This window comes from Coturnix japonica, chromosome 2 (assembly GCF_054131305.1).
Source record: "Coturnix japonica strain WE chromosome 2, WE-NBRP24, whole genome shotgun sequence".
In the NCBI taxonomy this organism is placed as follows: domain Eukaryota; kingdom Metazoa; phylum Chordata; class Aves; order Galliformes; family Phasianidae; genus Coturnix; species Coturnix japonica.
Window position 1 is genome coordinate 60,951,175 of NC_140664.1, and position 18,709 is coordinate 60,969,883.

The 18,709-nt window shown below is 39.3% G+C and overlaps 1 protein-coding gene across 2 annotated transcripts; it reads left to right on the plus strand.

The window, feature by feature from the left end:
* The first annotated feature begins 2,182 nt into the window (after nt 1–2,182).
* On the plus strand, nt 2,183–17,927 carry INHBA (inhibin subunit beta A). 2 transcript variants are annotated; one of them, XM_015855015.3, is made up of 3 exons: nt 2,183–2,316; nt 4,982–5,503; nt 16,185–17,927. In XM_015855015.3, the coding sequence occupies exons 2-3, from the start codon at nt 5,116–5,118 to the stop codon at nt 17,069–17,071; spliced, it is 1,275 nt and encodes a 424-aa protein (XP_015710501.1). In that variant the 5' UTR covers nt 2,183–2,316; nt 4,982–5,115; the 3' UTR covers nt 17,072–17,927. The 2 variants fall into 2 exon arrangements, with proteins under 2 accessions (XP_015710501.1, XP_015710500.1); XM_015855014.3 differs by lacking the exon at nt 2,183–2,316 and having other exon boundaries at nt 4,696–5,503.
* Nucleotides 17,928–18,709: the final 782 nt, after the last annotated feature.

Here is an 18,709-nt window from a genome sequence, read left to right on the forward strand (position 1 = left end):
GGGAAGGAAGAGAAGGAAGAAAGAGAGAAAGAGAGAAAGAGAGAAAGAAAGGAAAAAAGAAAGAAAAAAACCAAAACAGCTAAAGTCTTTCCCAAGAGCAATTGCCCTTTCTGGAAGGAAGGGGTAAAAATAGAGGCAGCTCATTAATATGGCTTGGCAGTGCTTAATGGCAGCTGGTCTGAAGAGCCAGATCAGTGGGCCTTTCCAGTAGTACTCCCGGACCGCTGCCAGCAGGTGTTGCTGTGTTCAACAAAATGAGAAGAACTGGAGGGGTGGGGAGAAAAATATTTATAGAGAGAGAAATAGGTGTGAAAAAAAAAATTAGTCACTGAGTAAAGCTTTCATTAGGCCTTTGGTAAAGCTATACACGAATTCCCTGAGGCAACAAGGAGCATGCTCTGAAATGAATAATGCTTTTCACTTCTCCTAATCTCCTTTCAGAAATTATCCTGGCTATAAATCATGCACACGGTTGCTGTGCTCTGCGTGGTAGCCCTTTGGTTCTGCCACAGACCACACACCCTCCCCGGGACCCCAGCCCTCAGCAGCACCCAGGTCTGATGCTTGGGTACCAGCACAGAGAGCTCTGGTACTTGTGGGGCAGATTTTCTACTCTCTATTAAAACCAAGGCAGTACAAGATCTCTTGCTGAGTGCTTGTCTGCTGCCAAATGACAGCAGTCACTGTGCCACCAGTATGTAACTAATTTCAGAGGACACTGGTTAAAACCAAATTCAGTTTGGTCCTGAGAAAAACACCATTCTGAGACCTCTGTCAAAGCTTGGGTTTAGGATCCCCATAAAAGTGACTGTCCTGCAAAGAAGTAGGTACGTGCATGCTCACAATCTGTTTCTTCAAGCATGCCTCTCTCGCTGTCCTTCAAGGAGGAAAAATAAAAATAAAATGTTCTTTGCAACAACTGGAACCCTCAGTGTCAGACTGCAGAAAAAACTAATGAAACCTGTTTCAAGAGGCTTCAATCCACAGCACATTGCAGCTTGAAAACTTATTATATGCATGTAAAAAGTGGGAAACAAAACAACCTATCTGGTCATATGTTTCCCATTAACTCCTGATTTTTTGCTCATTCTACTAAAGCTGTTGTGTGAATAGAGCACATACTTTGGTTGGAATCGGTGCTGCTCTGAGTACTCCCTGGTATCAGGGAGTTGAAAATTTCAAGTCTTTTTTTTGCCTGATCCACAGCAGTCTTATTCTGAGACAGATTAAATTTACATTACCAACAGGACATAAAAATACAATTGTAAGTACGATTCAGGCCAAAAAATAAAAAAATAAAAAATCTGAAGGATGGGGATTTTCTGGTAATCAGTGGGTGTTTTGAATGAGTAAAGACTGCATGATCATGCCATTTGTCATAAACGGTACCTCATAAAACCAGTTATTATGTGTATTTAAGAAAGGAGACTGATTTTGAATTTACTTTTGACCTTCTGTATATATATTAATTTTGTACTGCCTAATTGGCAGGCAGTAATTTTTGAGTTTTGTTAATGTAAAATGAAATGGAAATTTAAGTTGGTTTTATTTCACCTGTAATTCATTTTAACTTATTTTTAGATGTCTAAATAGTTTTTAATAGTGATGTAATCTGCACGTCAAGAAGCCATGAGACTTGGACATGAGCAATATGATTCATTTTTGAAGAACTTTAAAAGTATGCCTAAGTTAACAAAAGGACATATATATACAAAGAGTGAACTAAAAATTATATCCTCTGCAAAAGGATTCTTAAGCAGATGCATTTTCCCGAATTTGAAAATAATCCAAATTTGCAGTTAGATTATCTGGTATATCCTTAGCGTGATAGCAGACTAAAACAATTTGCTAACTAGTAATTAAATATCTGGCAAATACTGCATTTGAACTAAATCAGTGTTATCTACACTACATAATATCTATAACTAGCTATGCAATAAAACAAGTTGGAGAGTGTCTTCCTGACTCATTGTGTTTGCATTCAGTCTGATTTGAAGTTCTATTCTTTAAATGGATACAGAGATCTCCACTACAAGTTGAATCCACGATATTTTGTCATGCTAGACAATTAGGAGTTTCCATTAGATAATTACCAGAAGTATGTCTCATACAGGAAAAACAGTCAATTGCTGATGTAACAGGATTAACCAATCCAGCACACTGATCCGGCCCACTTACTTTTGACAGACACTATATGTGAGTGTACACACGAGAAGTACAGTATAAAGCTTCGCATTATAAGTACCACAAAGAGGAACTTCAGCAGTTCTTAATGCACAATACAGCAGTCTCCTTCTCAGAGTGAGGACTAGAGAGGTAAAACTTTAAACCAGCTTCTTCCTTTTTAAAACTAAAACTTTTAATTCATGTGCATGCTGTTGCTATTGCTAAGGCAGTGCTGGATGAATGCATATGCAGAGCTCTGCAGCTCAGGTAATTTTATGGAAAGAATCTGAGCCATCGTATCTGTATTTATTCAAACACTGTGTTTTTTTGACATGAACATCTATGTATGTATGCATGCATATTTGTAAGTATGAATGAACTCTCTATCAATGGTACCAGCAAACTCGCTTTTAGAAAACAATGCTTTTAGAAAGTTATGCTTTAACGTTAAATCTGTCATCACCATGGCATGTGGGTATGCTACAGTATACCTATATGTAATAGACTGTGATAAGTGTACCTGTTATATAGGCAAGCAGCATACACCGCACAACATGAACTCAAATGTACTGTCTGTCTTTTAAATTGAAATGTGCCTATCTCTTACTTTTCATCAGACGCTTTTGGGATAGATACTATATTAGAACTATAAATAACGCCTTTAATTATGTCATCTGTTAGTACATCTAATCATGAATGCGTATTTTCATCTCTCTCTTTTTTTTTTTTTTTTTTTTTTTTTGTCCAATTAAACTCGTAGTTCTATTTCAAGCTGACTTTCAGACTTTGGGCTGTTCACAAGATCCAAGAAATTTCAATGTATTATAGCGAGGTTTGTGTTACCAAGATGTGTTTATAAGAATGGCTGCAGGGCTTATAATGCTGACAGACCTGTAAGTGTAACAGTATATAACAGTATAGCAACTGAGGTCAGTAAAACGCAGATGAGGGTGTACTGTGAATGCCTTCTAACAGTGAAAGACTTATAAAATACCTTAATTGAAAAGGACTTGAAATATATAACATTTGTAAAACTTGGTTGATTTTTCAATTACTTCTGTATGTTTCACTTACTCTAACTATAATCCCTTGCCTGTCTCTCTGCCCGCATGCCTGTAGTTATCTCACTAAAACGACAGACCTTACAATGCTTATCTTTATGAATTATTCTTTCCCCCTAAAATACAATGGTTGATGGTAATACACTGAGAGGGAAATGTTTTCTGGGAAGGAGGTAAGCACACCTGAGAAGAAGAAAGAGGTTTGTGCGTGTGTGTGTGTGTGTGTGTGAGAGAGAGAGAGAGAGAGGGGGAGAATGAAAGAAGGTAAATACCAAAGAAGCAGAAGCTCTGAGAAAATCAGAAAAAGTTCAAGTCCAGCGTGAAAGAACCTCAGAAGTTAAACTCCATCAGCTGTAGTTTTCTCAGTTTCTGTTACGAACTCCAAGTGTGAAGGAGTTTGTTAGCTTTATCCTCGCTAAGTAAGGTGGAGAATGGAGATGCTGCTGAAGTTAAAGGCAATGTGAAGCCTTAACAGAGACTTCCCATTGCAGGGCAGAAGCCTTACTGGAATAAACTGCTAAGGTTCTGCTGACATGGACTGGAACTCTGGCTCCTAGCAGTGCTTTAAGATTGCATTTCACTCATTATGTCTTGATCTAATATTACGATTGTGTAGTTTAAATGGATGAAACAAAAAGTTCCTTCGAATAACAATGGGCCAAATGTAGAAGATCTTACTCAGTCTTCACTCAGACAGAATTATTATTGGCACTGATGAGGGATTTGCTTGAGTCAGGAGCAAGTACGATTTGGCCAGATGACATGTAATATGTTCCGTCTTCAAAGCATTTTTCAGACATTACTTGATTATTCCCAAACCTAAATAGGAACTTCTAGGCACAGACTAGCATAGTAGCAGGGATGTTTTTGGTTCCTGAGTAGTACCTTTGCATGTCACAGACCTGTGCCCTACCAGCTCCTCCTGCTCTCAGTGCCTGGCTTGCATTCTGCAGCTGGAGAGAGTATCAAGTATAATAGAGCCCTCCAAACAACAGGATTATTTTGTTTCTGTCAGATCTCCTGCCAGTGTTGATAACCTCCAGCATTTACAAGTGAGCAGAAAAGATCTTTTCTACTCAAGGCAGAATAGCATTCTGCCCAAAATATTCTCAGCCCCTGCCATCATCCCGGTCTCGTTCACAAGCTATTTAAGATCTCCTGCTAACCCTAACAATACCATACAGGACAAGAGCAAGGTGCTCATTAATAAAAGGTTTCACTCTTCATTCATTCATGTTTCCTCTGTTTAGTTAAGCCAGAGATACTGTTGAAGGAATAAAACAAACAAAAAAAAACCAAACCAAACAAAACAAAACAAAAAAAAAAGAAAAAAAAAGGAGGGGGGACGACAGCCAGGAGGGAGCCCCAGGAGGGTCAAACTGGGAAAAAGGAAGAGTAAATTTACAGGAATTAAGAGATTTTACACAGGAGGGCAGAAAGCCTGAGTAGTGATATTTGAAGAGAGGTGTGTGTTAGAGGAGCAATGAGCATAAGGAAGCCAGCCTGCCTGTTCCTCCCCCTTCCTAATCATAGCCTTTACTCACAGACAAAACTCCCTCCCTCTCCCATTCACTCACTCACTTTAGGCCAATCCGTCCTCTCCCTCTCTCTCCCTCTCTCTGTGTCTCTCTCCTACTCTGAGACAGAGTCAGAACTCTTCTCCCTGACAGCCACTAACATCTACAGCACTTATTGCATTCAGAGAGGGAACCTGCAAACAAAACTTCACAGAAAACTTTTGGTTCTTGTTCCAGAGAATTTGCTGAAGAGAAAGAAAAACAAACAAACAAACAAACAACACAAACCAGCCCCCAAAAAAACTGTGCGTGAAGGGGGAGGAAAAGCAGGGCCTTTTAAAAAGGGAATCACAACAACTTTTGCTGCCAGGATGCCTTTGCTTTGGAAGAGAGGATTTTTGTTGGTGATTTGCTGGATTATAGTGAGGAGTTCCCCAACCCCAGGATCCGAGGGGCACAGTTCAGTCACTGACTGTCCATCATGTGCCCTCACCACGCTCTCGAAGGATGTGCCCAGCTCACAGCCTGAGATGGTGGAAGCAGTAAAGAGGCACATACTGAACATGTTGCACTTGAGGGACAGACCTAACATCACCCAGCCGGTGCCCAAGGCAGCACTTTTAAATGCCATCAAGAAACTCCATGTGGGAAAGGTGGGAGACGATGGCTATGTGGAAATAGAGGATGATGTTGGAAGAAGAGCAGAAATGAATGAAGTTGTGGAACAAACCTCAGAAATCATCACTTTTGCAGAATCAGGTGAGTGCTTAAAAACAAAGCAGTAAAACAGCCTATTTGTCAGAACTGCAATTAACTTCTCTGTAGCAGTACTGCTTTATGCGAGGTTGTGAGATGAGACCTGGGGGAAGGGAGAAGGACGAATGGGGTGGGGTGGGGGGTGGAGGGGTGACGGGGACTCTGAAGGAATTTGATTTTTCTGATTTAGTCTTGCCTGCAGATTGCACTTGCTAGTCACAGGCAGACGCGCAGGGAAGAAGCTCTTTAACCCATCTCAAGCAGAAAGTCAGGCTGCAAAGGGGTGCTCCAAACTGCTTCTGAAACCAAAGTACTTGCACTAAAGTACTGGATTGCAGTGCTGATGGTGAAAGAAAAAGGGCTCAAGGCATTTGGGGATTTTCTAAGGACAGAAAAGTAAGCTGCAAACTACTTGAGAAACTGCCCTTTTAAAAATTACAGTGGAAGTTATAAAATCAGATGAGCCAGCTTTAACTTTTAGAAGTGAGAGGGCTTTTTTGTTTTCTAATTTAACACAGCATCTTCGGCAATAAAGAGTTGCAGGGACTGTCAGATGACTTCAATAGAATTGGACAAGTTGCTGTAGCTGATCCAATTTGTAATGCAGACTTCTGCATGATGGAAAAAAAAATTCTGCTCCTAAACTGCTTCTGCCAAAAAGAAAAAAGAAAAAAAAAGCAACTTTGATAGTTTATATTTTGAACTTTTTCACAGTTCTGTTTTTTCCTAACTCTTGTATAGTAAGGGTTAAGAATATAGATATTTATTAACTAATGGCTAAGGCTCACATCAACTGCCTATCAGAAACAGCTTTAAAGTTGTAGTTTACTGTCTTATTCCTACATGAATAGGACAAAAACTCATTTTAAATCAGTGGATGTGTATGTGCATATGTATCTGTTTGCATATATATGTTTATGCATGCATCAATGTCAATATCCTGCAAAAACTCTATCATCTAACAGCAACTTTTTATGATGCTGTCTAGCCAAAGCATTTTTCCTGTTGCCAAGACAGTTTTAAAAGAATGTCATTGTTTTGTTTGGTACAGCATATGGTAGGCAAAGTATGCAAAGGAACACCAAACATTTTTGTTTAAAAGTTTGCTGCAGCAGTATAAACAATTAAGACAACACTCAGAGTTTCCAGTCCTGAAAACCTGTTGACTCAGATGTTCTGTTTGCAGGGAAGCCATGCATAAGAAGTGTGCATGCTTTTAAGATCAGACATTCCTGCTGCCTGTCCAATTTCCAACTGCACAGGGACCCCTTGCCTTCGGTGTTCTTGTCAATACACACATTATCAGTCCCTTCAGCATGCAAGCTCAGGCTTTTTTTCTTTCTTTCTCTTTCTTTCTTTCTTTCTTTCTTTCTTTCTTTCTTTCTTTCTTTTTTTTTTTTTTTTTTTTTTTTTTTTTTCATCCCCACCACTTCAGAAAGCAGGCAGACATCAGTGCCAGAGGTCCCCAGAACCAGGGGTGGCTCAACCTTAGTTTAGAAATGAGCTTTTAAAAGCAGCGAAATCTCTACGAGTCAGATTCCCCACCTGGTATTCAGCAGCTCATTCTGAAACATATATGGCATGAGCAGTGGTTTCTCGTCCCTGTGTGAGTCCCAATCATTTGTAAACACATTATTGTCTCTCCTGAGCTCTCACACAAAGGAATTTGGAATTTGATATATGCCCACTCAGTACGACATTCTCCAACGGCGGCTCTTGAAGCCAATGGCTCCCAGGGCCACGTGAGCAGAGAAAATCATGCCCAAGCCCACAGGCTGGCCAATAGTTCAGCCACTAATCCCCCTGCTGCAACAACCCCACACCAGTGCATCACTGAATTTGATTTAGATAGTATTGTCCCATAACTGCTAGCCAAATTCATTTAAGAAGACTTATGTTATATGTTATGGAGCATGTTAGGGACATATGCTATGTTCCTATGCCTTTCCTTTCTTGCTCTCCTCTCCAGCTCCCCACCAAGCCTGTCCTGGAAGGCTACTCCAGGCCCACATCCCATGCATGATAGGCTTTTAACTGCAAGAAACAACCTAGAAACTGAGTTCTACGCTTTGGCTTACTGTGGAAATGTTAACTCCACTCTGCAGAGAGACTTCCAGTTGTTGAAACATTACTTTTCATCTGTAGCTGTTCATAGTTGGAGCCTCACTAACAGTGGTGGACCCACCATGCTGCACAGGTTCCAGGGCTGCAATAACTTGAGAAAACTTTTCCTGGGTTCTCTTTCATTTCTCCACCAGCAGTATTGTGTCTCAACTTTATTTTGAGGAAACTGAGACAAAAAGAAGGCAAGTAGTGTGTCAGATAGGAATTATTAGGAATAAATAGTCAGGAACATACTATAGCCGCATGAGCAGTTACCAGTGTTCACTCTGTAGAAACTGGAATAAGTTTAAAGCACCAAGGAGCAAAACTGAGTGTGTTACTCTCACAGTCAGATTAAAGTTCTTCCTGCTTTTAATATGAAACTTGCTGCTTCTCCAAAAGGGGATAGGAAATCAATGAAAATGAATGGAAGCATATTGCCTTATATCAAATAAATGTCTACTGAAAGAGAAGTAAGACTTTAGGCTTTTTGCTCCTTTAGGTATAACTTGACATAAGCCAGCCATTCCCCTTACCTTTTAGAAGCCATGTTTACTGCTTGCCTTCATAAAAAAAGTAGTATTTCCATCCTTCACTAGCTGTATCCTCAGACATACAATGAAACTGAGTGAATGATCAGACAGTACCCTGTGCATGTGGCTCTGGCTTGAGACTGCTCTTTTATAAAAATTCAGGTGAGCACAGGATACAGACAATTAGGAGAAAAACTACATGCAGTGAACTTGTCTGAAACACAGGTGTAGTTACGTCCAGGAAATCAGCAAAATAGTTGGCAGGTAGTTTTCACAGCTAACAAATCCAGGCAGATCTTTGCAAATGTAATGACTGTATTGGGCAAAAGTTTACAAATGCACCCTACTGTCCTCTGGCACTCTTACAAGTAAAACATGGAAATGATTTTCTACTTGCATATCAAACTGCAATTGCTAACCTCGATTAGTTCTGCTATGAGGATAGCTGTGCCAGAGCTCTGTGGGTTCCTTCAAGGACTTAGAAATTATTTTGAGGAGAGGGATCATATACATTTAAACAAATCCAACAGGTTCTATAACTGAGATAGCCTGCACTCATAAAATGTGGTTGTCCACTAAGTCCTTCATTATTTTAAATAGGTCGCTGATTAAGCAGACCTGGGATTTTTCCAAGTAAATTTGATCCTGGCAACTAAACTGCCAATTAAATGGGTTGCTAACATCAGCCCCTGAAATGTTGATGGGAATTGCTGTGTAGAAACATAGAAATCCAAAGGCTTATCATTAGGTGAACTGTCGGGGGGGGGGGGGGGGGGGGGGAAGGATAGAAAAGTCTGACAGATATTTACATTGCTTCTGCTTTTTTGTACCCCTTCACATAGTTGCAGGTAAACTACCTTGATCTTGTAACACCTACTTTTATTTTCAGATATGCGTAGGTGCACATTCACAGCTTTTCTTAGGAAGATGCCTACTCCTATAAAGCCAGGCTGGCAGATCAGGAGGAGGAAAAGGATGGGCCATTCATGACTCTAAATAATTTCATCAGTTTGCTCTTGGAAGGCAGTATATTTAACGATATGGCTATCTGTGCTGAATAAGGAATGGCCACGAGAGGGCACAATCCAAAGGCTTTTTGCTCCATGTAGGCAACCTTGCAAGCTCCTATTATACCTAACTAAATCCTGAATCCCAGAGATCTTTAAGCTTATGTGTAGCTTCTCTGAGTGGAGCTCTTGTTTCTCTCTTCTGGGTTATTTAAGAGGCAGAGATTCACTGCAGTGGAAGACTGCAAGTAAAATAATGTGCCAGATGAAAAAAACTGATTAAATGACGGAAGCTAGATGTTCTGGAAATCTGAAAAAATCAGAAACGTTCATTATTATTTTTTACCAGATACTGTGAAATGTGACCGTGATTCATCATCTGAGCTGATTTTCTCATATCTGTTTTTAAAGCAGCTTTTAACTTTTAGAAAACAAGTCTCCTTCCCTCCAGTTTTATTTTGTTTTGTTTTGTTTTGCTGTTGTTGCTTTGTTTTGTTTTGTTTTTTTTTTCCTTTGGCATATTTTATCAAAGATTTCAAGTTTAGCAAATGAAAGCAAGTTACTTCCAGAAGAAGAATGCCATTCTGTATTTATCTGTTTCACTGTAAGAAAATGTGAGAATTCAGAGAGGCTGGTTAGTTGGAGAACAATTTGAGAAAGCATGGATGAATCTGAGAAGGTGGGAAACCAGATTATGAAAAGATACCTGAGAGAAAGAGAGAGAGAGGGAGGGAGAGAGGGAGAGTGTGAAAGTAGTGCATGGGCCCCTGCCTGTGGTTAGCCATGCATAGGTACACAAATATAGCTGGAAATACATGAGAATGTATTTGCTTGTATTTGTGTAGAAGCATGTCCAGAGGCATGAATATGCTAGAGAAGGCACACTTATACTGCTGAACCTGCACCACTGAAATGGGAATAGATTCCTACATATAACTATGTACGCATATGTGACTTCCTGAATGTAAGGTATACCTACACTGCATACATGTAAATTTATGCTGAGCAGTTCTTCTATCCCCTTATATCTATATGAATATGAAAAAACAGTCTCATGTCATGCAACAGTTTTGCAAGATGTAATTCAGAACTGAGCCTTAGTCTATTGAAAGTTGAAGGTTTTGCTATATTCACTTCAGTGGACTTGTGTATTAGACCTTAACACACAGAAATTAAGTATTTGAATGAAAAGAAATGCAGCTTCTGATGCATTTGATCTTAGAATTTAAAACAAAATACCACAAGTGTGTACAATAATAATAATAATAATAATAATAATAATAATAATAATAATAATAATAATAATAATATCTTTTCTGAAAGACAAAGGCTCGGTATTATTTATATCTTGAAATATGTTATTGGTGCAAGCGACTCTAAAATTACTGGCTATTTTAGATGTAAATGTAAAAAACAAATAATAAAAAATCTCAACTGAACAAAAACCTTTTCTCTTTCTAAATATTGAATACCATTTGGGGGAAGGGCTTTCAATTTGGAAGGTGCTTTAGACTGTGGATGTAAAGTGTTTCCCTCTTGACAAAATAGCAAAGGAGAGTCAAGGTTCACCAGAACTGAATTATTTCACATTCTGAATGACCTTGTCAATGCCTCTTTGGGTTAAGTTTTCAAGAAAAGTTATTTAAATAAGGTTGCTGCTGCTTTCTCTTCCACAAATGCTTGGGGAATATTTTTTTTTTTGTTTGTTTTTTTCTTTTCTTTTTTTTTTTTTTTTTTTCCTTCTCATAACAAAAATCCCTTTCAGCTTGCTGAAAAGAGTATATGAACATAACGATAAATTGTTTATTTGTGCCATAATTCTAGAGGTAACAGTCACCCGGACAGGGAGCAGAAACAAAACTGTGCAACCCAGATGACCAGTCACATACACGAGGTGTTGAATAGATAGAATAAATCATTTGTCAGTGATCCATAGGCTGAAATGCATTCACAGAAACAGCCACAGCCTAATCACAGTAATAACACATTCGTAATAATCAGCCTGCCCAGGAGATAATTGTCAGACGATAACAGTGCTAAATTCACTGAATAAATTCTGTACCCTGAACAATTCATCCAACTCCAGTGGTCACTCATTAGTAAACATTTTGAGCAATTATCTCTCAATAACTGTGCTCCTCTCTTCACTCTCTTTATAGGAACCTTTCTAGTAACCTATTTTTTTTTTCTGTCTCCTGGGGAACGGAAATGAGAAGTGAAGAGAAGGATGCTTTTGAATGTAATTACACATTGGTACGCTGCACAAATTCCCCCAAATCTAAACATAGGCAGTAGTAAATTACCAACTAAAAAAGGAAAAAAAAAAAAAGCCCTTGCTTTGTATGGAAAAACAGTTCACATACAGTATAAATATAAAAATGGCTCAAAATGAAACAGTGGTGAAGAATGGAAATTTAAAGTAACAGTGCCTTCTTCCACACAGCATTTTTGAATGGAGAATTTAAATGCTACTTGTTAAGAGAAATTAAGAATAAGTCACATGACTGTTAGGAAGCATAATCACTTTCATTCTGAAAAAAAAACAAATCAGCCTTAATCATTTAAAAGCATGTGGTTATAGGGGAAAAAGTAATTTAAAGTATTAGCATTTTACTCAAAACTAAACAAAACCAAACAAACGAAAACCACTTAAGTGTATAGTTTAGGCCCTCCCTTGAACACATGCAGCTCAAGCTAAGCAGGCATGACCTTGAGGCAGGTTGCAAGCTGCAAATCAGTGTTTTTGACTACACAATTACATCCAGTGGTCCTGTAGGTGGGATCCTTTAGCCCCAAAGGCCAAACCCTGCTTGGTGGGCCCAGCCTCAGGCCCTCTACGCTGGCTGTGCCTGGGAGCAGGCCAGGCCTCTGGCTTGGACCCTGAAAGCCTTTGTGGAGGCTCTTGCGAGTGAGGTACCTGTGTGAGCACCTCACCCATGTTTGGGTTTCTGTCCTAAAATGGTGTGTGAGCACTGAAAAGAAATATATATGTGAGCAAACCCCTCATGCTTATATAGTGATGCAGCACTCTTTCCATTCAGTAACTCCTTCCCTTAAACATTTTAGCATAAACGCACTATGTCATAGGGCTTGTGTTTTTAACCATCTTTCGTGGATTTTGCTATGTTCCTGGCACTGCTGGGTGGTTCCAGCAGAATCCCAGCTTTCTTTCTGGAAGAGCATTTAGCCCAAGAGCAGAGAGGTGGCCTCTCCAGGACACTGGGAAGTGGAGATGAAGAAAAGCAATCATGTGGGGCCCAGTGTAATCCGTCATCTCCTTTTTCTGTTGCTTTCTTCAACAGTAACAATTCAGCCTGTTGACTCTGCTGTTTATAGGAGTGCTGAAGTGTTGAAGGCATTACCACTGCTGGTCTAGGGGTCTTAGTGCCAGAGTAAGGCAGGAGGAGCAGGATGACTACAAGTACAAAAATATGCCTGTAAATCAGCTGTGGCAGATGAAAAGTCAGGACAAAAGGATAAACCAAGTGTAATTATGAAAGTGATACTGAGCCCAACTTTCAGGAGGGTCTCCTTTTTCCTTTCAAGTAGATGAACATCATATATCTCTAACAGTTTGAATGGGGTTGTTAACTCAGGCTGGAAGGAAAAGACTGCTAAATCCCTATGCAAAATGTGGATAAAATGAAATTCAGCAGAATTTTGGTCTTGGGACAACTGAAGTGTACACTCTAGTGCAGTACAGAACATTTTGGAGATATAAAGATCCTGTAATAAAGTGAACATGTAATAATTGTAAGCCAGATTCAAAGATTTCCATTCAATTTCAATACAGATCAAACTTGGACTTCAAAATGAACTGATCTGAGCTTAAGTAACCTTGCAAAAACTGCAGGATTCATACCATTTGTGCTGTGTGATTGCAATACAGTAATACTAAATGTGGAGAGAGCTCAGAAAAGCTTTTCTTCCTGATGTGAAAGTATGATTCAGTTCTGGACCATTCCTAGTATCCTTGTAAAAAGATCTGAGAAAGGAAGTGATTTTTTAAATTGTTATTAAACCTTTCATTAGCTATGCAGGTGTGAGGACTCAGTATTTCATATCATGAAGTAATATAAGGTTCATATAAGCTTCCTAAATCTTCTCTCTTCAGGAGCTGAATCAACCATTTGTGTGTGAAAATGCAGCTAACCACATCCAGGGAGTGTGTTACTGTAGGTAACAACCTACAGGGAGGCTCTTATTACTGAATAAGGACAGGTCATCTACTTCCTTGCTCTAGGTTACTTCCCTACAGTGAAAGGAAGTACTGCAAGTATGCTCCTATGCCTTCACTTTCTAACATCTTTAGTAGTGAGAAAAACAAACAAACAAACAAACAAAAACAAACAAACAAAAAACTTTCACACTTACAGGATCATATGAATCTTTTTTTTTTTTTCACGTAACATCAGTCAGAAAGAATGATTGCATTGGTACACTTCTAGACCACTGCATAAGTTCATATGAATATTTACTGTTGAAGTTATGTCGCTTTGTAACTATTTTCAGTTCCCACTAGAATGGAAATTATAAAATATGAAATACCATGCATTAACACTTAGCAACATTAAGTTATTCAGTAACATGGGGCTGTCCAGCTTTTCTGGCCTGCTGGGCACTGCAGCTTCTTCCCCTGTCAGTGTAGCAGGCACAGCTCAGAAGCCCTTGTCAGAGCACATGAGAAGGCCCATCATCAGTATCCATGTCCAGTACAGCTGATCCCGCCTAGCACCAGAACTGCTGTCTGTGCTCATCGTGGCACCTCAGGAACATAAAAGTTTTGCATTTATCATTGTGTTTGTATTTGTGTATATAGCTATTTACTGCCCTGGTCTGATTTGCTCTAGGGAAAGAGGAGCTCCTGGAGTAGCCCGCTCCCCTCAGAAAGGGACCATCAGCACTGTGTTAAAGAAAGAGATGAGCTTGAAAGCAGCAGCTTGCTCTGTGAGACAAGGTCTGGGAGCTGAAGATGCAGGCTGGATGAGTGGCACTCACAGGCCTTAGAAGTGTCATTCTGATAGAGCACATTCTGTATAACATCTCTATGTAGAATGCGGCCAGTCTCTAGAAGCAGGTTTGCTTTGGACTGGTGGAACATCACTGTACACCTCCACGTGCCCTTGAACCCAGGAGGGTGGGGATTAGTGTCTTATCAGCTAACCTTTAATCCAGGGCAGCTTTGCCACAATTGCATATCCAGAATGGAAAAACTAATGTTACCCTCTGATAGCTACCTAATGATACTGAACAAATCTCATTTAAAAAAATACTACAAAAATAGTAACTCCAATACTCTCCAGAACTTACCTTGTCTTTTCTACAGTCTGTTTTCTAAGTCACAGTCTCATAGGTTCACCTATCTGCCTTGGAAGTTAATGGAGCTAACTTTGGAGATGTTCATCAGCAAAGTCTGTGAGAAACAGTTAACACAAACCATGTGTTTTCCTACCTTGTTGACAGAACTGAGTCTACAATTTCACACTCTCACAAACAAAAACCACAAACAAAACACTGCACTAGCCCTTTGGCCACTCTAAATTAGACATGTTTGTCTCCTTGACCTGGGAATGCCACCAAGGAAAGCTGAACATGTCAGTGCAAGGACTTTGCAGAGGAGGAAAGCAACAGGTAGCTCAAGGGGCAGTACAGCCTACAAACACACTTTAGAAACCAGAATAGTCAGGGAGCTCATACTAGAGGAGTTCAGAGACAGCGGGAAATGAGGAGCAGAGCCTTGCTGCCACAGGAGCAGTTTTTGCTCTATGCTTCCAACCACTTCTTTGTTCATCACTTGCCCTTTCCAAGGTACAAAGTTCCCCTTCCCTGACAAGCAGTGCTATTGCATAGCAAAACAGATCAACAGTCATGAGTTGTTCAAAAATAATATCAGTGAAAAACTGGTAATTATGAATATTGCTTCTGTCTAGCTAAGGTGAGATATCTGCGCATTTCACACGTGACCTCTGGCCTCCATAATGAGAAAGAACAGAAGATGCTATCAGGGCTTTTCCTTTTGTTACGAAAACAGAGAAGTTCCTCTCTTAAAAAATAATATACCTTCCCCCCAGCAAATTCATTCTTTCTTAACTTTTTTATGCTCTAGTGATCAAATCATTAAACAGCCCTCATTATTCATTCCAACTTCTGCCAGGGATATGAGCTCTGTATCAGAGAAACACCCCCTCACCATCATAATCATCATCATGACATCTCAGCAAGTTGATACAATTATGCCAGAGAACCATCCTTATAATTATACAGTTCTTTAGCTCATTTTTTTTTTTTTTCAGTGTGTTCACCATTACTATAATCGCTGCAAGTACAGTGTGTTAAATTAAGAACAGAAACTACAGCTAACATCTCACAGGATGAAGAATCTGCCTGCTGCAATTCTGTAATTCCTTACAATTTAGCTGCTAACCTCTCAACGCTTATATTTTGGTATTTCTTTGTTTTTGAGAAAATTGATATTTACTACTCATTTTAAGATGCACATGATGATGGTGTTTTGCAGAGGGAAAAAGGACATTGCTCCCACCTCATTTTCAAAAGAATTGTCAAAGAATTGGCAGGACTGGAACCCACTCCCCAGCTTTAGCAATTAGGCTTAGATTTATGTGGATGGTACATGTAGTCACAGGCTGTCATCACAAATACATTTTTGCCTTTCAGCTAACAGTGATCACTAAGACACTAATTCTTAGCAGCTACTGGAGCTTATTTACCATGAAATGCTTTGTGTAAATGAACATAAAGATCTCAGTGCTATAACAAAATGCTTAAAATATGCTACTGGAAATGTTAAAATATGATACGGAGAAACAACGGACAAACTAATAGCTTTCTGAAGAGAGAATTTGCACAAAAGAAATCGAGGAGGGGATTGGGTGAGGGAGGATTAGAACAGAAGAATCATAAAAATGTGGAGTCAAATAGGAAACCTAGGGAGCTCCATGCCTGCAGTGACAGTGAAGTCTAACAGAATGTAAATCGACATACTAACTAGCTCTTCCTGTCTATTTTCATTTACCAAATCAGGAACACCCAAGAAAATGTTGCACTTTGAGATTTCCAAGGAAGGCAGTGAATTATCAGTGGTTGAACATGCTGAAGTATGGCTCTTCTTGAAGGTCTCCAAGGCCAACCGGAGCAGGACAAAAGTCACCATCCGCCTGTTTCAACAGCAGCGGCAACCAAAAGGCAACTCTGAAGGAGCAGAAGATATGGAGTATGGGGGGCTGAAAGGTGAAAGGAGTGAAACTCTGATTTCAGAAAAAGCAGTAGACACTCGAAAGAGCACTTGGCACATCTTTCCTGTCTCCAGCAGTGTCCAGCGACTCCTGGACCAAGGCAAGAACTCCTTGGATGTGCGGATTGCCTGTGACTTGTGCCAGGAAACTGGGGCCAGCCTGGTGTTACTAGGCAAGAAAAAGAAAAAGGAAGATGATGGGGAAGGGAAAGAAAAGGATGCTGGAGAACTCACAGGAGAAGAGGAGAAGGAGCAATCACACAGGCCCTTCCTGATGATGCTTGCCCGGCACTCAGAGGACCGCCAGCACAGACGGCGGAGGCGAGGCCTGGAGTGTGATGGCAAAGTTAACATCTGCTGTAAGAAGCAGTTTTTTGTCAGCTTCAAGGACATAGGATGGAGTGACTGGATCATTGCACCTACAGGTTATCATGCTAACTACTGTGAAGGAGAGTGCCCCAGCCATATAGCAGGCACATCTGGTTCATCATTATCTTTTCACTCCACTGTAATCAACCATTACCGCATGCGGGGCCATAGCCCCTTTGCCAACCTCAAGTCATGTTGCGTGCCCACAAAACTGCGGCCCATGTCCATGCTGTACTACGACGATGGCCAGAACATCATCAAGAAAGATATACAAAACATGATTGTGGAGGAATGTGGCTGTTCATAGACATGTATGCATGAGACCCTTCTCTTTACATTGTAAAGAAAATGTTTTAAAAGCGCAAGAGGAAAGACCTGGCATGGTGTATAACCTTTCTGAACAAAACAATCATCTGAAATACAGGAAAAAAAAAAAAAAAAAAAAACCCAACAAAAAAACCCAACAAAAACAAAAATTAAAAAAAAAACAAAAACAAAAAACATAAAATGGAAAAGAAAAAAAAGGAGGGGGAAGGTTTTTTTGTTTCTTTGTTTTTTTTTTTTTAAAAAAAAAGACTTATGGAGAAGAGGAGTACAGCTATTAAGAGGAAGAAAGCTTCATGAACCCAGGCTTGAATGAGATACATCTGAATGGCAATATGGGTTGGGGAGTTTCTCCTTCCTTTCAGTGTGCTCCTTGTCTTATTAGTATATTAAGCATTAGTTATCACTAGAGGAGTTGTGTTCCCTCTTCTAGTTACCCATCAGTTCAAGCCTTGGTAGCAGCTCATGTAACCTGCAGCAGTTTGGACTGAGTCCAAAATGTTATTGAAATTTCTTGAAAAGCCGTGTGTATGAACACTACATTCACTGGCACTTTCCTCCCAAATTTACGGAGGTACTGAGTAGGTGTGTAGTGTTTGTGTGGACATATATGTATCTACATATTTATATACATATATTTATACATACAGACACCACACACTTACATATATTTATTCTGATAAAGGGACAAAATTGTGCAGGTGTATACACCTTTATCTTCTGCACTAGATTTGCAAAAAGAAAAGAGAAAAAAGAAAAAAGAAAAATGAAGAAAAAAGATTAAAAAAAGAATGAATGAAAGAATAAAAGTTACATTTTGAAAAGGTGCTTACGATGTTAAAACTATGCAACCTAGTTGGTTTGAAACTGTTTACCTGCAAGAAAATGAAAGAAAAAGCAAAAACAAAAACAAAAAAAAACAAAAACAAAAAAAAAACAAAAACAGAAAGACTTTTTTATAAATGGAAGTAACTTGTTTAAAAAAAACAAAACAACAACAAAAAAAAACAAACAAAAAACAAAAAACAAACAAAAAAAACCACATTCTTCAGTGAGAGATACTTGAAAGGAATATGTTTGTCCAGATACTGGAGCCAAACATTTCTATATTTTGTAAAAAAAATTTTTAATCGTTTACTATTTGCACTATGATGGTGTCTGACCTGTCTAATCCTTATTTAACAAACATTTGCAAGGGAGAGTGGTTGGGCGTGGGAGGGGTTGAGAGCTGCATTTATTGTGAGCTATACAAGAACTGCTATGGCAGACAAAAATAGCTATTTTTATTATTATTATTATTATTATTATTATTATTTTGTACCTTAAAGTGAATAGACATATACACCAAAGACATTTTTTGCGAGCCTCTAAAAAGTCTATTTGTGGTTGGTACCATTCACTTGTAATAAGTTACAGGTTGAGTTAAGAGTCAGTTGGTTGATTGCATTCAGGGTAGTACATCTGCTAACCAGTTAAATTAAAATTCTACCCTAAACAGGAAATTGCAATTTGGAGTAAGCTCAGAAAAGCGCACTGGATGCAAGGCGCTTGGATCCACAGTCCATCTAAGCCTAATTATACTTGTTTTGCATGTGCAACACTTAGACTTATCCCTGATGCA